The sequence below is a fragment of the Echeneis naucrates genome, chromosome 8 (assembly GCF_900963305.1).
Source record: "Echeneis naucrates chromosome 8, fEcheNa1.1, whole genome shotgun sequence".
NCBI lineage: Eukaryota > Metazoa > Chordata > Actinopteri > Carangiformes > Echeneidae > Echeneis > Echeneis naucrates.
The window spans coordinates 19,025,113-19,046,910 of record NC_042518.1 but is presented as its reverse complement, the minus strand read 5'-3'; the positions used below and the strand labels follow the sequence as shown (position 1 = coordinate 19,046,910).

General features: G+C 44.7%; 1 protein-coding gene across 2 annotated transcripts in view; it reads right to left on the bottom strand.

The window, feature by feature from the left end:
- Positions 1 to 189: 189 nt before the first annotated feature.
- Positions 190 to 21,798, bottom strand: part of smg1 (SMG1 nonsense mediated mRNA decay associated PI3K related kinase) — a 61,587-nt gene continuing 39,978 nt past the window's right edge. For both annotated transcript variants that reach the window (XM_029507649.1, XM_029507651.1), the window contains exons 36-64: positions 21,337 to 21,498; positions 19,913 to 20,130; positions 19,622 to 19,776; positions 16,163 to 16,385; positions 15,737 to 15,983; positions 15,305 to 15,534; positions 14,959 to 15,204; positions 14,148 to 14,286; positions 13,917 to 14,026; positions 13,533 to 13,751; positions 13,096 to 13,289; positions 12,481 to 12,653; positions 12,061 to 12,340; positions 11,173 to 11,445; positions 10,762 to 10,996; positions 10,448 to 10,659; positions 10,118 to 10,274; positions 7,378 to 7,567; positions 6,881 to 7,161; positions 6,320 to 6,529; positions 5,824 to 5,961; positions 4,487 to 4,639; positions 4,195 to 4,374; positions 3,791 to 4,018; positions 3,356 to 3,567; positions 3,169 to 3,269; positions 2,258 to 2,434; positions 1,818 to 1,924; positions 190 to 1,389 (exon numbers count right to left, since the gene is read on the bottom strand). In XM_029507649.1, the coding sequence (XP_029363509.1) occupies positions 1,312 to 1,389; positions 1,818 to 1,924; positions 2,258 to 2,434; positions 3,169 to 3,269; positions 3,356 to 3,567; positions 3,791 to 4,018; positions 4,195 to 4,374; positions 4,487 to 4,639; positions 5,824 to 5,961; positions 6,320 to 6,529; positions 6,881 to 7,161; positions 7,378 to 7,567; positions 10,118 to 10,274; positions 10,448 to 10,659; positions 10,762 to 10,996; positions 11,173 to 11,445; positions 12,061 to 12,340; positions 12,481 to 12,653; positions 13,096 to 13,289; positions 13,533 to 13,751; positions 13,917 to 14,026; positions 14,148 to 14,286; positions 14,959 to 15,204; positions 15,305 to 15,534; positions 15,737 to 15,983; positions 16,163 to 16,385; positions 19,622 to 19,776; positions 19,913 to 20,130; positions 21,337 to 21,498 (5,528 nt within the window). In that variant the 3' untranslated portion in view covers positions 190 to 1,311. The remainder of the gene's footprint in view (positions 1,390 to 1,817; positions 1,925 to 2,257; positions 2,435 to 3,168; positions 3,270 to 3,355; positions 3,568 to 3,790; positions 4,019 to 4,194; positions 4,375 to 4,486; positions 4,640 to 5,823; positions 5,962 to 6,319; positions 6,530 to 6,880; positions 7,162 to 7,377; positions 7,568 to 10,117; positions 10,275 to 10,447; positions 10,660 to 10,761; positions 10,997 to 11,172; positions 11,446 to 12,060; positions 12,341 to 12,480; positions 12,654 to 13,095; positions 13,290 to 13,532; positions 13,752 to 13,916; positions 14,027 to 14,147; positions 14,287 to 14,958; positions 15,205 to 15,304; positions 15,535 to 15,736; positions 15,984 to 16,162; positions 16,386 to 19,621; positions 19,777 to 19,912; positions 20,131 to 21,336; positions 21,499 to 21,798) is intronic.

Genomic DNA, 21,798 nt, shown 5'->3' with positions numbered 1-21,798 from the left:
TTTATCACTCCAGCATTTTGATCTAAAAGAGCAGAAGGATGACAGGTTTGACATTTTTGAGCATTTCCCTGATCAGTTTTCTCTGGTAATACATCTCCATCAGGTCATGAAATGTGTTGTACTTCACTGGAAAATCTATGGATTTCTGATACAGTTCACGTTGTGAAGTGGATTAAAGATATAACACAATTCTGCTCAGTTCCATGTTTATTTGGCGTCTAACAAAATCCAATAAAAGCTTTAAGAATGAACATTTTTGCACCATCACCGAAAACATAACTTCTCCCACTAAAAAGGTAAAACTAGAAAGTCAAAGTTAATAAAATGCCATTGCCAGGAAGGAGGCGAACAAGGGGTACATGAGGTCAGCTACAGTTTGTGACAGGCAAGAGAAAATAGGAAGTCTCGACTGAAGAGCATCACAAAGCACAAGACTGAAGATACACAATAAAGAAGCATCTAACTGAGGCTATCCCATGTTTCAAGTGTCCCATTCCAAAGCGAGTTCACATGACAGGAGGTCTCAGTCTGATCTACAAAGACCTTCACTCAACAACTTTTTATTGGACCACATCTGACAAACCTGAGAGACTGGTGATCAATCAAAGAACAATTTGATGATTGTTTTCTTCTCATTTCAGAGTTCCATCTGGGTGTCCATGTCGCTTTTTTTAATGCTGCCAAACCTACGTTCCCATCATTCCTGCCCAACTGTGTCACTCACTGAGCAATCAGAAACAAAGCCATCAAGGAAAGATTAGTGAAAAAGAGTGTGGCCGTTAAATGTCACATCCACCCGAGCTTCAGCTCCAGTGAAGTCCCACCCACAGCGTATGAGCTGTGTGCTTCATAAGGAAATCGCTCACTTCCTGCCTCATCCTGCTGTCAGGTGGATCTGATTGTCTCAACAGGATGCAGTGATGTTTAAGAGTACAACTGGATAGTGAGCTATGCAGGTGAGGGGGGAAGGTATCTCCAAGTCGAGGGTGAGAAGGCCTTTGCCCTCCTTCCCCCCTCCCCATTCGGCGCCGCATTGCTCGGTCAAACCCCAGAAAGGAAGGCGGGGCCGCAGGCCCACTAAGCGTTGTGTTGGCCTGATCGCCTATGGTTGGGGGAGTGTGGTTGCAGCGGTGCTACGAGGTCGCTACCCCAGTTTTGGAGCCCAGGAGTTTGGGAGGGCAGACGAAGCATTCGCTTCCCATTTCCTCCCCCTGGTGTGGCCCGGTGCTGCTATTCCGACACCCCAGACCTGCTGGACGCTGGTGAATCTCCAAGCCTTCGCTGGACCAAAGACATGAAGTAGCATGATATTCACACCCAGGCAGTCCAACCCTCATACAGCTGGGCCAGGTTGTCCATGTTGGTGGCCTCCTTGATGACAAAGTCCACCTACAGGGAAAGAGGAGGAAATACGATTTACATCTGGTTTCAGGTCTGGAGTGACTGGTCACTCACTTCCTATGTCACACTATGGTACTTCAGATAATAACTGCTGTTTTTATAGACTGACTGGATCTCTTCTGGCTAATCACCTGCTGCTGTTTGGTGGTGTTGTGGACTGCAGAAAATCCTACAACAGCCAGAAAATCTTTATCTTGAACTGAATAAATACAGATAATCAACAGGCAATTTCTTTAATTAGTTCTAAACTTCTCTAATCTCCATTGTTAGTCCAAGCTGTTTTAAAAAAAACAAAACAAAACAAAACAAAAAAAAAACACAACACACACACACTTTCACAGTCTATTAAATACAGATGTCCTGGATACTGTTGCCCAGACTGATGGGGCAGGTATGGACAAATTGTGAAGTGTCACCTGCTCTGCCGCACTCATCCTTCTATTGGGGTCAACATCTCTGCCCTCCAGCTTGGCTTTGACTCTCTTCCACACACTGACTGCATACGAGTTCCTCTCCTGAACGGCTGCAACACAGAGCAGCAACTTCAGAGCAGATTCTATCAAAGAGAACAGCTCTGCTCAAAAAACTTACCTGTTGTCATGTCATGTCGTCAACTGGACAAAAAAAAATTGTCTCAAAATCTTTCTGAGACTAGTAAGCCTGTTTGTCTAAGACAAACAAACAAATACACTGCTTTGTGCATGTTTTTGTTATACTATTCCAAAGGTTTGATATCTGAAGTCACACCAGATATTATCTCAAAGGTGATGTGTGTGTGCTCTTTTTTTTGTTTATCAACAGAATCAACAGAACAGAAGCTCAGAACAATCAGAGTGAAGAGTGTGGAGATCTGTACCTCGTCCTGTTTTGGGGTCTCGTACAGCCCTCTTCGGACTGGGGTTGAGTCCTTTGCTGTTCATGAGCAGTGTACTAGGTGGGGTATCATTCGGGGTCCCAAAGTTACGCGGCAGACCCTTTCGTGCATTTTGGGACATTGAGTCTGGCTGGGTCTTCACCCCACTGCACCTCACAGCTGGAGTTGTGGTGTGAGAGAAAACATATTGATCACACAGATGAAACACTTCAAAAAGAAATGCTGCTTTGTTCCATGAAGCATGGACAAACTGAAGCTAACCCAGAAAGTGACTAAGAAGACATTTCTATCTCATCACTGTTTAAGAAGGGGCCACTCCCTCCCCCCCTCTATGAAGCTGACAGTAAGATTAAGGCCCATTCCCAATGTTCACCCTACTCACTACCCCTAGCCCTCCCCGACTATCCCTTCACTCTCGAAAGTAAGCCAAAAGGGGTAGGGCTTGTAATCTTCCCCAAGGAATTGGGACACCACTTGCTACGTCACTGCATAGTTTACGTGCGGGCACACAAGAGACTGCAGCAACATGAATTCAACGGTTGCAATCGGTTTTTCAGGATTCATCATGCTTTGGTTGATAAAGAAACCAAGAGGTACACGGAGAAGAATACATGAATTTTTTGTGGTTTTTCTTGCCCGACTTCTCTACATCCTCTCCCTCTCTGGGGGTTGCCATTGTTGTATGATTCAGTATGCAAATGATGATGTTAAGCATTCTGGGAAATTTTCTCTGGCCCTTCAGCATCTGAAAATCCTCGATCTGAAGGGATAGATTCATAGCCCGCTACGCCCACTACCCCTACATGAAAAAAGGAATTGGGACACCACTACCCTCAAGGGAACGCACAAAATTTAGGTGTAGGGAGTGTATTGCAACTGGGCCTAATTCATACCTGCTGCAAAGCTTGTCTGTGCTGCAGAAACAGGACTGGCACATTCACTGTCTCTGTCTGTCACCAGTGGTGAGGCGAAGCCTACGAGGCCATTATACAGACTGCACAGACAAACAGAGAGTTAAGACATCATTTACATGGAGAAAGGATTGTGAGTGTGTGTTTGTGTCTGAGTGAGCATAGGTACCTCTGGCTCTGGGAATACAGCTCTTTCAAAATAGCAGGAATCTCCTCCAGCAGCTCAAGCTGCTCTTGGTTGCGGGGCTGCCCACTGGCTTGGACAACAGTGAATAAGACCAACTGTATGTTATCCTGCCATGCTTTGTACTCCAAAAGGAAGTGACGCACGCTGCCGTCATACACAACCTCTTCACCATCAGCCAAAGCCGCCTCCTCATCCTATTTGAGGATACAGCAAATGCAGACATGAATCCAGAGAATGGAGGAAAAGCCACGTCATACAGAGATTTGAGACTGTCTGACTGAGTTGCACCAGATACAGACAAGTCTGGATATTTGAAGTTTAATCTGTAAACCAGTGAAATCCGTGTGCACACACTCATAATGACTTTGACAAACACTGGACGCATTTGCAGATGTGAAGCAGCTGGGTCTGTGATACCTTTGCCATAGCTCTCAACAGATGCTTGACGTCAGCCAACTGGCGGTTGTGGTTGGACAGAATGGTTTTAATGTTGTCAACCAGAAGCTGCAGTGTCTCTCCACTAGACTCCAGCTGCTGCTCCCGCTCCTCCTGAGCTCTTTGCTCCACATTTAGTTCCTCCTCTAGCTGCCTCTGGGCACAGGTCAACCAATTAGGACTGCCAATGGGTAGGTCCAGCAGTGGACTCTGTAGTGATGACAAGAAGCTTACAGGTACTGACAGACAAACAATGAATTAAACAATGAAATAAAAAAAACAAAAAAACAACAAAAACAACATTCTTGCACCTGTTAGACCTCAAATGTACAAACTGAGCTGCTGAACAGTACAAACTGATATTTCTGGATAGAGGTAAGACCCACCAGTCTGTGCAGCAGCTGCAGCTCCAGTGGTGACACTGAACTGCTGAACTGAACTGTGTAAGAGCAGGTTTGCTGACTGCGCTTCAGGAGCTCAAACAGTGCTGCATCCATGTTGAGGGCCTCTGGGGATCTCGTCCGAAGGCCTTCGAAGTTCAGGATGGTAGAACACAAAAAGGTAACCTGGAAAAGGACAAAGGAGGAGAAGCTCCCTTTTGCGATTGTCACCAATCATGTGTGATGGCTGGAGGAAGTCTTCAAGATGGGCTTTTCTCTTGTGAACATGCCATGTTACCTGGCTGGTGCGCTGGTTCTCTCTGGCCACCACACCACGCCTCTCCCTGATAGTCATTTCAAAGTCCTGCAGGATGGGAGCCAGCGCTGGGTTGGCACCACCAGCCCATTTTAGACGTTGCTCAATACTAGCCTCCAGAGATGCTAGCTTCTCCTGAGGAGAACCGCAGCATATATTTACATTCAAATCCAAAAATTACCACATTAGTTGTTCTTCTGAAGAGAGGCTTAGGAATTTCCAGGGACCTATCATAAGGGTATAAATCAATATAATCATGGATATAATATTCATTGTTAATAATACTAATACTGAAAATAGGGATGCAGTGATTAACCGATTTTACTATTAACTGTGATTTACAACGTCATGGTTAATTTAAACTCAAAGTCTTCGCTACACTGGGTTTTTCTGTTCTCACTCCCAAAGATTGCACACTATGCTGCTACAGTATTTTTGCTGCAATCTGGACGGAACAAAAACAAAGTTAAACCAGAGGTGCAGCTGCTTACAGTGGCGTTCATATGAAGGGTCATGGAGGCTGCGCTACATGAATTAAACAATGACAGCGAACCAGACTGTCCACCTAAGAAAAAAGGTAGGCAGTATGCAAATATTTCGAATACAGCAAGAAAGACCAGTGAGTCATTGCCATCTGCAAAACCTGCCGAAAAAAAGTTGCTGCTTGTTCCAGCACATCAAACTTGATGCAGCATTTGTGGGATCACCACCCAGCTTTACATGCCAAAGTAAAGGTAACACGTAATGTTGAGTTCAATGTTTTCTTTATTTTAAATGTTAGAGTGTTAGTCATGTCAAAAGCCAACTAGATATTTAAATCAAAAGAGCCAGGCAGACAGAGGTTCTGCAGCCTTTGATTCCATCAGTTTTTTTTCCAAAAGGGCAGTACTGACATAAATGTTTACAGAGTAGAGGTCACTTTTCTTTCATTCCAACGAGAGAGATAGACGTTTATCTTTGTTTATTATTTTGTACTGTATTATTATTGTGTTATTTCTAACAGCAATAAATAATAATAAATTAAAATCTCTAAAAAATGCTCATGTGATTTTATGCATTAGTTCATACATATATACACACACACACGTGTATGTGTGTGTATAATATGTATGATATGTTGATGACAAACAATGACAAAGCTCTATTCTATTTCGAGAATGTGGTTCCATCTCCCTGTGGGATTTTTCACCAAATTTATTGTTCTACACATGAATCTAATTTTAACAATTTTGCAACATTTGCAACAATATAATCAGACCAGCAAGCCATTCCCTGGTTGAGGACCTTTGATTGAAGGAGGGATGGCGTGTGACACTAACCTGAATGCTGATGATGGCCCCCTCATCCTGACTTAGCTTGTACAGCTTCTTCTTCATGTTGCCGAGGATGACAGAGCGAGGAGGAACACTGACACTCAGGGGTTGATTATTGGGGCTCAGAACATCCTCATGCTGCCACTGGTGGTGGAAGACAACAACATGTGTCATTATACCTCCGATTTATAGACTGTCACATGCTTGCCTTTATTAATAATACAAAATAGAAAAAAAATTATAAAAAATAATAGAAAATTATATAATTTTGAATTTAAAATCACAGAATTGAACAAATCAAAAACCTAAAAGATCAAGGTTACTGTAGGATCTGTTATCTACAGGACTTTGCCCATCAACCAGTGAAAACAGTGCTGGTTATCCCTGATACCAAAGTAAATCTTATGGCCTAGTCAGTTTGAGCTCTAAAATACTTTAGTTGTAGTGAAAAAACACTTTAGACTGTGAATCCACCTTATCAGAGGCTCCACACACATTGTACCTGGAACATGGCTATGTGCAGCTGACTCCTCTGCAGACTGGCCTTAGCAGCCTCCAGGTTGGCCTCAAGCCTCCTCAACAGATCCACTTTCTTCCAGGCTGTGTCATAGGATGAGGCTAACACTGTGGCTCTATTAAGTAGCAATTGGGTGACCCGGCCTGAAGACAGGCCCTGCTCCATGGCCTTCTTACAGAGCTCATCCAGAGACACCTGCAGAGCACCACAGACAGATGTTCAAGTCCAGATGAGGAACATCTCTGACACTGACTGACTCATGATGATGATCATATTGCTTAGTTCATGGTGCTTTCAGCACACTAATAACATCACTCGTACTTAAGACGCGTATTGGGTTTTATAGAGGCAAGAGTTCATTGAGGGAGAAGTGTGTGTGTGAAAATAAGTGAGGAAAAAAAAAGTGATGAGAACTCAATTTTCTACGATGCCTCCAATTAATTCTGTCAGATTCTTTAGCCAACATTTCAAAAACAATTTCATACAATTTATTAAAAAAGTAAATAATTGAGTATGACTGAAGATAAACATCCACAAGCACCATACCTTGCTCTCTGCACCAAAGTCTTTGGCCTCCACCTGGGTGACAACATCGAGGCCAAGGGCAGACAGCGTGCTGCAGAGGGCCAAACCAATGGCTTGGCTTGGCAGACCCATGAGCATCTGGTGAACAAACTCTGCTGTGAAGGCTTTGATGGGGTGGATCATCTGTTCCTCACTCACCACTGCTACACTTGACCCTGTTGTGCTCGGCCGCCGATATAGAGGCTTCCCAAGACCAACTGGTCCATTTGTAGGCAACAGGTCATCAACTGAGGGACAGGTACCTGGATAGAGGACATTCATCAGAGTCAAGTGAGGATCATAGCCACCTCACTCTGTACCCGAGAGACACTAATGTGAAAAGTCCATCCGGACACTCCTACAGCATTAAGAGGACCAATAACACTGTATTTGCAACACATCTACTTTCTCTCTTGCTCTTTTTTTGTTTTCTTTGAAGAAAGCAAGTGATCACCCTGACCTGATGAGACAAGTCTTACCAGAGAGTGTTTGAGCAAAAGAGGAGCACAGCCTGAAGAATTCCCGTATGGTCTGCAGTCTCTTCAGGAAGAAGACTTCTTCCATCAGCTGCCTATGGCTAAGGCTGTCAAAGAAGTGGAGTTGTGTGGACCGAGCCTCCTTCAGCACATCCACCTTCCTCCAAGCTGAGGGCACTTCCAGAGAACTCAGCTGAGGTTGAGGAAGATAAAACGGTTGAGCGTACTACATCTACATAACAATGCTCATTAACACATGGATGAGTGTTTTCTCACCCATTGAAAATTTTAGAACGCCCTCATTTGCATGCCTCTTGTATGCCTTTGGAAATGTATTTTATTACAGATTATTTTTAATTAAGAAAAGTTGAGGACACACTAACATACTGGCAGATGACTGAAAGACCGGGGATCACAGACTGAGATTTATAAAACAAACTAAAGCCAACTGAATGCATCAAACTCTTGTGTGAACACTCAATAGGATGACAGCATAAAAGGTAAACAAACATACCAACTGGTGGTGGAAATGCATCAATTAGTTGTTTGCCAATTGCTAATTACACTCAAAGAAGAAAAGGAGGAGCAGGAGGAAAATTAAGAATTGAAGCTATGTCCATGCTTCGAAGCTGGATCAACTCGGAGTACTGAGCATGGAGCATCTTGCACAACCATGTGTATTTTTAGCATCTAAGAGGGCTGGTCTTGAGGCAGATCAAAGCAATGATGGCTGTACTGCAGCATAGTGGTTAGCATTGTTAAACCACAACAAGAAAGCCGCATGTTCTCGGGCCCTTTCTGTGAGGAGTTTGCATGTCCTTCCCGTGCTTGCGTGGGTCTCCTCTGGCTACTCCAGTTTACCCCCGCCATCCAAAACATGCATGTATCCGGGCCTGTGGGTCCATTCAGCATTCTCGGGGGGCTCCCAACGTAGTGGTTGGGCTGGGGTTGGTCATGGGCCTTGCCATTGCATGCAGTGGGCCCCTGGCTGGTGGTCTTGCTGGGCCTGGGTTGCACTGGACTACATCAGCACCTGAGGAAAGCTTGGCCCCTGTTTGGGTGGAGGAGGGTGGGGCTGTTTCCTTTTTGGGGGGGTGAGTGATGGGCCTGGGCCTCTCAGGTACGCAAAGCGCTCCCTTTTCTTTCTTTTTTAGGGGGGGTGGGGGGATGGATGGATTGGGGAGTGGGAGAGCAGCTCACCAGTGTTTTGCGGGGCATTTGCTGAGGGCCTGGCCAGGTCTCTGGCCGAGGGGACTCTGTGCCCCTGGGCTTAGCCCGTGCTGTGTAGGTGCGCCTAACAGGCCTTTGTCTCTCTGTGTGCTGCCTCCGAGTGGGGGTTGCTGTGCCCATGTTTTCTTGCGTGTCCTTGCATGGGTTGGACCTGGGGCTGTCTCTTGGGGCTCCCTGCACTCTGGGGGTTACAGGGCAACCTGGTGGCTTGGTCCTGACCTGCCTGCCATCCTGGGCCGTGGGCATGTTGTTCCGGCAGCAGCTACAGTCAGCTACCCACAGCATCCAATGACAAACCGCAGTAGACACATACACACACATATATACACACTTGTATGCATACAAGGTGCACAACTCATCCTGCACACAATGCTGCGACCAATGCTCTCACGTTTGTGTGCCCCCCTGTCTCACCCATGTCTTCTGTCTCTTGTTTCTGATCTCTTTTTCTATCCACTCTTGAGCCTCAGCCCGGTTGCTTTACCAGCAAACCAATACCATTGCCAATAAAGTCAAACGCAGATGGTGACAGGTTTAGGTTCGACTCCTTCACAGAGTAAAACTGTTTCAGCACAGCAAGGCACCAGAAGTATTCATACTGCCAGTCCCAGCTGATGAACAGAACAGGTAAAAAAAAAAAAAAAAAAAAAAAAAACATCTATGTTTGGTTAACTGGTGACTCTAAACTGCTCATAGGTACGAGTGTGCATGTAAGCAGTCATTCGTCTCTGTCTCTATGTCTTGGCCCGGCGATAGACTGGTGACCTGTCCAGGATGTATACCCAGCCAGCATACATTTTGTTACACCATAACAGTTAACTGGGATTAGCTCAGGCAGAAAACAGATAGTGGTAGAAGATTAATAAAAGTACAATAACTTTGAGAATTATCAACTCTGATGCATTTGTATGCTGGTCTGAGGACCAAGACTGGATTCAAATCCCAAAACAAAAAAGATCAGCAATCTGAAATATCTAAAGCCTGGTTTATGGTTCTGTGTTAAATCAATGCCGTACCTACGTCGTAAGGCTCGCTGTAGCTCGCCGTCGCTCCTGGCATAGCCTGATGTGCACCTCTCAAAAAATTTAACTAAATGTCGAGGCAACGCAGACCGAGAGGGCTGTGATTGCTTTGCTTGGTAGCAATGCATTTCCGGTTACATATTTCTTGATTGCGTCACCCCCACCATTTTTAAACATCTTGTTGTTATACATGGACGGAGCAAGTTGAGGAACAACTCATTGAGGAAGTCAGAAGACATGAGCACTTTTACAACTCCTCAAGCCGGAAGCTACACAAAGAATCAACTAGAGACAATGATAACCATTCAGGAAAGAAGCGGTGCCCTCTACCACTGTGGAGGTGAATTGCACTGCCATGAAATGAGTGACGGAGAAGTTCGAAGAGTTCACGACGGCGTAGCGGCAATAGCGTAGGTACAGTGTTGATTTAATGCAGGACCAGAAATCCGACATAACAAGTGGTCATGAATTTTGTGAAAGATGAGTGCTACCTTTTCTGTGAGCTGACCAAAGGCAGTGTCCAGCTGGGTGAACATGCCATCAAAGGCCACCAACAACATTTGACCTGCAGACATCTTTGGCGTTTCTTGGCCTGCTCTGTCCATGCTTCGAGGCTGGATCAATTCAGAGTACTGAGCACGCAGCATCCTGAGCACAAACAGCAGTTTAGACACCAGATTACAAACCTCTGCAAGAACCATGTGCATTTTTAGCATCTCAGAGGGCTGGGGTCAAGACAGACCATTACAGGCTGAAAATCTGCATTGTTCTTTAAGTATTCACGACAGGTTGAATTATCCACATTTATAGCAACTACTTACCTGGAGATGCGGAGGCAGTGGGTGTGCCCATCATGGCTCAAACCTGTGGTGGCCTGCAGACCCTCTGCCAGGCCCTGCAAGCCAAGACCATCAGAGCTCTGCTCCACCAGCTGCTCTAGCTCAGACAACATGGACTCCAGTGTGGGCTCTCCTTTGATCATACAATGCAAAGCCTCTGGGAAGATGATCTGGCGGAAGTTGGTGTTCAGTTCCTACCATGAACAAGGAGACGCATCAGCATTTTTCATCAAACATTTCATCAAACTATGAAGATACTTTTTCAAGGAATAGATTGCTGTAGAGAGTGAACCTACTTGCAAGCAGGTGTACACAGTGTTGGCTAGGTACACAGCCTGGATGGTAGCTGACGGTGCAGGCAGCTCCAGGTCATGTGGCAGTAGTGGGCAGCTTTGCAATAGTGTTGCCAATGCACTGACATTTCCAATCATACTGCAGAGCTCTTCCAAAAACCATGCCCCATCCCGAGATGTCAGGTCCACTAGCTGCTCTCCAGCACTTGCTGCTGCCCCCTCCATCACCAAGTTCCTCCTGAAGACAGAGGAAAACGCAGTGACTTATCTGCTTCTCTATCCAGAATCACCACATTTCAAATAAGACCGGTTCCAGACATACAGCAGTAAATAATGTTTCTATTAGCTTTGTACCACTGAGCCCATTAGTTTGAGTGGAGAGAAAAAAAAACAGCTGTGAAATAGGGTGTTAACCTGCAGAGTGTACACAGAGCCGAGGTGATGATTCCAGCCAGGCTGAGGGAGCCAGGCTCTCCATTCTCGCTAAGGTAGACTGTGATGCAGTGCTCTATCTCCTGCAGCTGCTCCTCACAGGTAGCAGCTGTGGTACCCTCAGCCTTCAGTCGCTCGGCGTGGTGCATCACATGGTCATTGATGTCAGCCACTTGATGCTGCAAAGTCAACTCCACACTGGAAAAAAACTGGCAAGAGGCGGCAGGACTCTTCGGGGCAAACAGCACCTCGTATCTGTGTAAAGGGGCCAGATAGAGCTCAGCTGTGGCAATGAGGTCCACGATAAACCTGATGCATTAATGTATTCATAATGTATGTCGAGAACAACCAGGACATTATGTTTTTGTAAATTAATTGAATCAACCTTTCAGTTACTCAATGGTTGGGAGAGGGGGTTAGCAACAGATACAGACAGTAACAGCCTGTCAAACTCTATTACTGCTTCTCATAGCTCAGTGACTGTAACTGTTAATATGATAATAAATACAGTTCTACAGTGTGTACTGCCTCTACCTCAGTATTACCGAAGTCATTTGCACCAGAAACAGACAACAATAACAGCTACATGGCATCTAAGTAGTGTAATCCATCATTATATTATAAATTATCAATATTTACCTAAATGATTTTAGTGTGTGGGACTATCTAAAGTGAAGCGGGTAAGAAGTGGGTAGTAAAGAGTGAGAGAATGAGAAAAAGCTCCTCCCCTGTATGGTATTTTTGCACAGCTCAGTTTACGGTAAGTACTCTCCATGTCCTGACTTGAACAATGGAACAAGACAACACTACAAACAGCTTGATAATGTGGTAAGAATTTGACAGCAGACGAGTCCTTGTATAGTCCCTTACTGTCTGTAGATATGTTGGCAGCGCTCCACTGTCATGTCTCTCATCAGCTCCTCCAGCCAGGCTTTCCACTGGTAGGCACGATGGAGCACCAGAGTTGCCCGTGGGTACAGCAGAGCCACTGTAGCATAACTGTGCAACTGCTCCAGGCAGCCATGAAGAGCCCCACGGCGTTGCTGCAGCAAGGAGCTTAGCTCTGCCTCCAGGCTCTCACACTGGCTAATCAGGTGAGCCTGGCCTGCATTCTGTAGGAAGGCTGTAGCTGGGATGTAGCTTGGAGGACCTGAAGAAAAAGGTATAACTCATCTCAGGCATTTAAAGAAAATTCTCCATATTGCCTTTAGATTTTTTTGTAACCACCGAATCTATCAACAAATCTCTTTTCAATTACAATCTAAGATCTAATGTTTTAGTGGGACTAACCCAAATCAATGGGGCTACTGATGTCCTGCAGCAAGTTGGCCAGCTGGGTGGCCTCGAGATTGGAGAATGCTGCCTGGTACTGGGAAATCCACTGGTCAAGGTCAGCCAGCTTGCTCTGTATGGCTTCCTGCACAGTCTGCTGCCGTGATTGCAGCTGTGTATGTTCAGAGTACCTGTGGATTAATAAGTTCTCAGAGTTTGGTGCTACTTTTGCCTCCCCTTTTATTTACAATAGAAAGGAACTCTGGACTTAAACAGAAGGTGACCAAGAACATTATATTATTTTAATATTAACTGTGAAGATGGAAAAAAGAAATTATCCCACATAAATAAAACAGACCTATTGAATATAAACACGTGGATGAGAACACAAACAGAATGATAGTATTTATCCCCAGTTTCGGTGCCACTGATGGTCTAAGGATGATTCAAAGAAACTGAAACAGTTAGAAATAACTGAGCTTTTTGGCATTCATTTCAATATTAACTATTAATATCATTAACTATTCTAAATATTATAGATATTCCTTGTGCATATTCATTGTGAAATGATGGTTCAGAGGCACATATTATTTAAACAGAGCTGGATAAAACAAGTGTCACAGAGTCTCAGACCTCTGCTCCAGGGTGAGGATGAGGTGGTCTGGGTTGTTCTCTGCTCCCTCCAGGAAGGCTAACTCCTCTTGGAGCTTGGCTTGTAGTTTCTCCCCCTGACACATCATCTCCTGAAGGACTAGATACTCCTCCACAGACTCCTCCACTTGTGGCAGTACTGCTAGCATCTCATCACGATTCTTAAACCAGTTCACCTGTACACAGTCAACATATTCCAGTCCTAAATGGTCATTATTCTACAGGTTAATGCAGGTCGGATTCCTGGTCTCACGGAAGCTCCTCACCTGGGCCCATCAACTGTACATAACTAAAACCTCAGAATATTAAATGTTGAAAATGCAAATTCAAGAGGAAGTCTTTCACAGCAGAAGTATACAACATTGATGCTCGGTATTTTCTTACAGAGCAAAAGGTTCCAACTCCTGTTAGGATCTCACCTTAATCTCAGCCACCCTGGAGGAGAAGAGGGAACGTGTGATGTCTCGCTCCATCTCCCTCTTGCTCTGCTTGCTGTCAGCCTGTTGACCTCCTCCTCCATACACTGCACCAGCAAAGCCCACCTCTCCCCCAGCAGTCCAGTCAACCAGGGGATCATAGACAAAGGCCTCGAGCAGGGTCAGTAGGGTCTCCCTACCCCTACGCATCATTTGAACCACCTGAAATCATGTCCAATTTCAGCATCCATTCAGCAAAGTAAAAACAGTCAGCAAGACACAGGTTTGAACAGCCATGAAATGATCTTACTCATAACTATAAATTCATATTGAATGTAATGGGGCATGGTGATGGGAGATGGGTGCAGAGTGTAAGCTGTCAGTAACCTGTTCACATGACAGCCTGAAGAGGCCCTCCACCCCTGTGACTCCAAGAGCAGTCTCAATGTTATGGGTCATCCTGAATGGGACCTTCTCTGGCACACGCAAGCTCTTACCTAGGGACACATACATATTTAAAGCAGTGTCTAACCTGCTGAATTCATTACTCTGATAAGCAGGGGAGTTCAGACACGTTATAGCTACAAGAGGTTTTTAATATCACTTTAGCAATCTGACCTTTTTCAAAGCAGACGTTGTAGTCAATGTGTACCACCTCTCCAGTGGTCATATCAATCAACACATTGTCAAGGTGACGGTCGCCAAGACCAATAATGTATCCCACCATGGACATGACAGCCGTGGACCTGGCATAGGACTGCAACAGAAAGGGGCATGTCGGTAACATCCTGTCAGAGACCTAGACTTAGATCAGTGCTTCTCAAAGTGTGGGGCGCCACCCACTGGTGGGGAACAGAGACATGACAGGTAGGGCGCGACAAACGGGAGGAAATTTTCAATTTCATGCCGATCTTACTGTCAATGCTTTTCTTTATAATAAGGTAATTAAAGGTAATAAAGGTAATTCAAGCCAGACAAAACACCCTAATACAAACAAAGTAATAATTAATGGCTTAAATGATTAATGAGCATTAGGAGATCGGGAGAAAAATGTAACTTGGAACTAAAGTGCAAAAAAAATGATTGACGTCTGGAGGATAATTGCAGCGAAACAACAAGGTAAACAACATGGATAAATTTGTGACGCGGACCATAAAAGAGCCAGCACCATCACATACACACAAGACAGACAGGTCCAAGACCAAGTCAACCAAAAACCCAACTGAAAAGAAAATATGAGCGCTATCTTGGTCTAGGATTCACAGTCGCAGTTCAATAAATTGGGGCGACAGTGTCAAGTGGGGCTTGAAAATCCCCACTTGTTCAAAGAGCAAACATTTGCGTAACTATGGTAATGAGAAGTTCTGTTGTGTGAATGTATCATAACGAAAATGCTCCAATCCTCTCAAATTCACAACAGCATGGTTACCTGGGTGACCCTCCACCACTCGCTGGGTGTTGTGCAGGAGCACCACAACTCCTTGGCCAGTAGGTTGGAGGGCGTGGCTTCCATTAACTCTTTCAGCACCTCTTTCATGACACTCAGGGGCCAGTCTCGTCGTGTCACATCCAGACTGAGCCCCACTGCCTTCAGGGCTGGTCCGATGCGGCTGTAGTAGAGCTCACTGGGGCGGGGAACAGGAGGCACTGGCTGCTGTTGGAATGAATCTTGGGCCTAGTAGAAGAAGAAAAAGAAAAAACAAAAAGTTTTTTATATTCAACTGATCAGGTCTAAGTCTCTTTCAACTGGAGAATAGTACAGTGGAGAATGCAACCTTTTGAGCTTGCAGCACAGCCTCTCTCTGCTGCCAACGCTTGTACAGGCCAAAGAGCGGTGTAGCTCCATCCACCCACTGAATAAGTCCTGACCGTGTTCCCAGGGGGGTGACAGAATAGTGGCGGGCATGGAAGTGTGGCTGTTCCTGTTGGTTGATCTTGGTGAACATTGTGTTAACAATCGACAGGAACTGCATAATGCGTTCATCCAAATGCAAGTCCTCCAGACCTGAGATAGATAATAAAATTTTGATCACTGCTGAGAAAGGGATGTGTATATAGAAACTAACTACATGTGTGATGACAGATCCCTGAATAGCACACACTAAACCCCATTGAAACCCATTAACTTTTCTTCAATTATGACTAAAAAAAAAAACAAAAAAACACACTGGACTGTTTAATGAATCCCCTCCAAGCTGCACACCAACCTTTAAAAAGGTATGGGTAGTTGCGTCCATCTGAGCCCAAGAAGAAGAGCTTCTTGGGCTTGGTCTTGGTGGGCAAGATAGTTATTGTGTTGCCAACACTCTGTATTGTCACAGCGTCTGAGGCAGACACCTCTCCTGGCAGGGCCATCTCTGTGGTATTCATAGACACCAGACGAGGACTAATCTCATCCAGTTGGAGAAGGTAGCTGGCTCGCTTCTGAGCGCGCTGCTGTAGGCTTATCATGATCTAGAACAAACCCAAGAGACATAGATCAATGGGTCAAATCTGCAAAATGTCTTTTTCATGTGAACAGCATTGTGATTGCAGGTTTGTGAATATATATATATATATATATATATATATATATAAAAATAATGACCCACTTATTATATAACACACATGCGCACATGCACTGGCATACGCACTTGTTTGAAGGGCAGCCAGCTGCTGGCGGGATTGGCAGGATTAGCAGGGTTTCTCAGGCGCTCCAGGGCTGTAGTGATGGCGTCCCCATAAGTTTGCTGGAACCAGGTCTCATGTGGTGTCTCTGCTGGAGCTGCAGTGATGCTGCAGACGTGATCCAGGGCAAAAACCACAGGACGCATCAGAGCTGAGTGCTTCTCACGCATAATGGCAATTTTCTCATCCCTGCAGCAAAACAAAAAACTTCACTTGTTGGGAAATTATGACAATCCAGAGGCTCACTGACATGGCAACTGTAAAGCAAAGAGCACTGCTGTATAGTGGTAGATAGTGGTGATGCAGATGTATGTGGTTCAACACAAATGTGTACTGAATGTTTGGGGAGCAATATGAGCTAGGTGACAAGCCTGCCAACGAGAAAGTCTGAACACAAAATTGGATGATGTACAGGTTTGTGGCAAAGTAAAAGACATAACACAATATATTTTGAATAGCCAACTAGTTTAAGTTTCAGGTCAGACTAACCTGACTGACTAGGTAACTAGTGGTGCAACGGATCACCACTGATAAGTGATCCGTTTGGATCAACATCTACGGTTCGGCACGCACGTGATCTGCAGACTGGTTTATGGAAAGAAAAAAAAAAGAAGTAGTGTATAGGGCACATGTTCAATCCACACACTAGTTAAGTGGAACAGAGGTGCTTGAACCCCCCGCATCATTTAAATCCCCTGTATGGAAGCATTTTGGCTTCCCTGTCAAATGTGATGATGGAAAGAGGTCAGTGGATAAAACCGAGACGGTGTGTAGGCACTGTGGCACAAGAAAGCGGACAGTGGAAACACATCGGGTATGGGCACACATTTGAAGCAACATCACCCTGGTGTTTCACTGACAGGAGTGAAAACGAAGGCTGCTCAACAACCACTCATTGCCGTGGCATTTAATACTACAACTACCACAGCCCAGCCATTTGGCTTTTCTACCCACACAGCCCAAATGGCTGTATTAGTCTGGAACTAATATCCGAACTCACGTCTCAACAGCCCTACTTCTCACCATTGTTCTGTAAATGAGGTCCCTAGTATAGCCATCGTTCACAACCACACACACCCAGTAGGCCTGCTTTTACATTTTTCATCAATCTTTATATGTACTTTTATTTATCTATTTTCTTATTTTGTTGTTTTCAACAGGTTTTCTGTGTTTGCCAGCAATAAAGGTCAAAAATGTAAACTTTATTTAGGCTACTCAAAGCACCCCGTGCCAACTTTGCACACTTGAGATGTGCTGCACAACACTCTTGCATTCAGAATTTCAGCGGGTCAAACTTTGTAATAACAGTGGATTTTTGTCATGTAATATACATGTCTTCAAAGTTAGGCCTTTAGGTGGCACCGGGAATGCATATGTACGAACTTGGGATGTGTGAACCTAAATTTATGGAAGCAGATAAGTGCTACATGGTTTATATATATATAAAAAAAAAAAATTATGTACCATTTTTTTCGCACTATTAGTCGCACTTAAAAGCCTTTTCTTAAAAAAAAAAAAAAAAAAAAAAAATCAGCAGTGCGCCTTACAATCCGGTGCGTCTTATATATGAGTTCTTGTTGTGCTTTCTGACCTTTAACCAATTGTATGAGGTACACTGATCAAAAATCTGTCAAAATGTTTTAGTGCAACTTTGGTAAGCGATGAAGCCGCTCCACTTGATGGATTGTCGGAGCATTCCCAGCTGACACAGGGACGTTGCATTAACATCGGTCCTTGGTTGAATATGGGTTGCAACATCAGACGACATAAGATAACTAATAAGTATGGAGAAGATTAAGTAGTGCCTCGTGCTATGCACAGAGGCCACTTACTTCTACTGTGTAGAAGTAGTGGCCCCTGTGCTTATAGCCCGTGGCACTAAATTATGTAGTGCTGGCAACCAACCACAATTCAACATTTAGTCAATGTTACCTTACTATAATTACACGTCAAGCCAACGTTAGGTTTTTAACGTAAACCCAATTTTCAAATCCATATCATAATCCAATTATCAAATGTTGGGACACAACGTTGTTCCAACATCACACTAACTTCAACATCCCATTGCGCACCCACTTCAGCAAAAAGATCTCATAAGTCTTTATGAGCAGGAAAAGACAAAAATTGTGGATGAACTATCCCGAGCATCCTCTGTTTTGCTCACAACAGACGGGTGGACATCCAGGAGAACAGAGAGCCATGTGACAATAATTGTTTACTTTTTTTTTTTTTGCTGATCTGAAAAATTATCTGATCTGTGATCCATGAAACGATCCGTGAGTTTTTTTAAACAATTGCACCCCTACAGGTAACAGATGTGGAGAAAAATACATCCATACTCCCTGCTCATCATACTGGGGGATTTTAACAGAGCGAACCTCAGCCAAGAACTCCCCAAGTACAGGCAGCACATTAAGACACTAACACTTGGGACCACTGCTACACTGTTTCCTATGCTGCGTTGGGGCTCTCCGACCATTGCATGGTCCATCTCATCCCAACCTACAGGCAGAAGTTAAAATCTACAAAGGCTGCAGTGTAGACAGTGAAGAGATGAGTCCAAAGTCAAAGCTGGAGTTACAGGCCTGTTTTGAGAGCACTGATTGGAGCGTCTTTGTCAATGAACTGACTGACACATCGCACATCAGTTTCTGTGAGGACTTGTGTGTGCAGACCAAAACCTTCTGCACATACATACATCGTTAAGGTAAACTGACAGAGTTTGTTGGTAATTGGGACTCATTTATGTCCCTCTTGACCAACGAAACAGACAACACTGACTGTTATATAACAAGCCTGTATTATATTTTGTTCTATTTTATTTAATTAATTTATCCAATGTATCCTATTTTACTGAATTACTCTGTTATTGCTGTATATTTTATTCATTCATCTATTTGTTTTTCCTTTTTTCTTATCTTTTATTTATTTATTGTCTGTGTGAACATTTCACTGTTTGAGGAGATTAACTGGTGACTCTAAATTGTCCATAGGTCGTAGAAGTGTGAGTGGTTGGTTGTCTCTGTCTCTTTGTGTTAGAGATATCTGGAGAGTGCCCTGTAAAAGATTCATTCAAGAGGTGCCGCAGTGGCCATTTGATTTAATTATTTATTAATTTACTTTTAAGCATTTTCTTTTCAAGTTAAGAACCCCTCCCCCCATAAGAGGCTAGAAATGTTGGAAAACACTACCCACGAAACCTTCAGGACATTGTGTAGCTTGTTGCACACCTTAAAAGTATAACAAATCATACTAGCATACTTAAATGTCAAAATGCATGCAAAATAAGGTATGGCTGATCTACATTCACCGGTCATTAGGTGTGCAATATAAAAAGCGCTAAAAAAAGTGAAAGAAGGATCAACCCTGTTAATGAAGGTTGAAACAGGTTGGAGGCCTGTTCAAGATATGTTGGAGAACCTCACCTGCGTAGTGTGTTGTTGTTTTGAACCCTTTTGACCTCGTCCTCCAACTGTTGGATCCTCCGCAGCACATACATGTGCTGCTGTTGCAAAACGCCCAACCACAGCTCATCCCACAGTAAGGTAACTCTGCGAAGCTCCCCCACAAGCTGCTGGACCTGTTCAGTACACAGGACTGTTACCAGCTCCCGTAATGAGAGTGTGATACATGCAACAGCAAAATATTATCTTCTCTATTTTGATGAAGAGTCATTTCGGAAAAGTGTGTTGCTGTGCATCACACACATATCGTACCTGTAGCACCATGGTGGGGTTGGCCAAAGACAGCTTCTCTACAATCTTGCTGTAACAGTCTTGCATCATGGCCTGGTCTTGACTGGAGCAAAATGTTGACAGGTCTTCTGCATCCCCTTCTTGTCCTCCACTCCCTGGCTGCTCCTCTTCCTCTCCACCCAGGCCCTCTCCCTGCATGCTGCCCAGGAAGGTGGGCAGTGCAGATGGCAATTTGCTCCCTTTGAACACATCAATCAATTAATTATTTCCTTATTCAGTCAGTCAGTGCACTGCCACTGCAGAATAAAGATAAAAATTAATTACCACAAAATAAATATGAGATGCTTGCAGGGATCTTGGATGGGGCCAGGGAATATAATCTACCAGTCCACATGTGTTTTGTGGATATGGAGAAGGTGTATGACCAGGTTCCCAGGGATGTTCTGTGGGAATATTGAGTGACGGAGTCACCATCTGATCCTTATATGCCCAAAACGAGAGCTCTGTGCGGCTACTTGGCAGAAAGTCTGACTTGTTTCCGGTCTGTGTTGGCCTTGGACAGGATTTCATGGCACAGCAGTGGTGAAGACGGGCTGCAGGCTGGTAGCTAGAGGACTGCATGGTTGCTTTTTGCAAATGATGCGGTCCTCTTGGTGCCATTAGCCTTAGAGATACAGTGCTCACTGGATTGGTTTGCAGCTGAGTGTGAAGGGGCAGGAATAAGGATCAGCACCTCTAAATTTGAGGCCATGGGCTTCATGAAGAAACTGATGGATTGCTACTCCAGGTGGGGAATGAGACCTTGCCCCAAGTGAAGGAGTTTCTCGGGGTCTTGTTCACAAGTGAGGGAACTCACTCACTGACTGGAGAGTCAGGGCAGCCGGTGTGGTGCTGCATCGCTGAGAAAAAGGAGCTGAGCTCTCAATCTACCGTTCAATCTTCTTTCCTAACCTCACCTATTGTCATGAGCAAGGGGTCATGACTGAAAAAACAAAATCATGGATCCAAGCCGCTAAAAAGGGTTTTCTCCACAGGGTGGGTGGGTTAGATAGGGTGAGAAGCTTGGTCATCCGGGAGACTCAAGAGTAGAGCTGCTGCTCCTTTGCGTGGAAGGGAGCCAGTTGAGGTGGTTTGGGCATCTGATAAGGATGCCACCAGGGCATCTCCCTAAGGAAGTGCTCTTGGGACGTCCAACTGGGAGGAGACATTGGGCAGACCCAGGACCAGATGGAGAGATTATATCCCTTCACTGGCCTGGGAGCGCCACTAAGAATTAGTTGAGCTTGCTGGTGAAAAGGAAGTCAGGGGCTGCCTGCTAAAGCGCCTGCTTCCCAACTCCAATTGAGTGGGTGAAGATGGATGGATAAATACATGAGCTATTCTGATTATTTAATTAGTCTTATAAGGAGCAGTACATGACTAAGTCAACGGTATCGCAGCAATACCTGCATTATGAGCCTCCCCTCCCAGGGAGAGTGAACCCACAATGGCTGGGTAGAGGATGAGATGTGGGGAGTCCTGTGCCACTCGACACAGCAGGCTGCATATGCTCTGTCGGATGTATGCCTCTGGATGGTTGAGACGTGAGAACAGCTGAGGAATGATCCCTGAGGAGGACACAGATTATCAGCACAGAAAAAGCACTTTATGGCAAACCTCAGTCCTGACTGAAGCTAAGGGTCACCAATCTGTGGCCATTTGCTAAATGTCATCCACTCCCTGTCTCTTCTGACACTCTACCACTCCTACTGTTGGAAGAATGAAAGCAAAAATGGTCTGAAAATGCATGTATCAAATGAAGGGCAGTGGTAAAAATTAGGAAAAACAAATCTGTCGATCAACTATGTTTACATTGCATATAGGTGGAGTGAAGACGCAGAGACCAGAAAGAGAGAGCTGCACACATC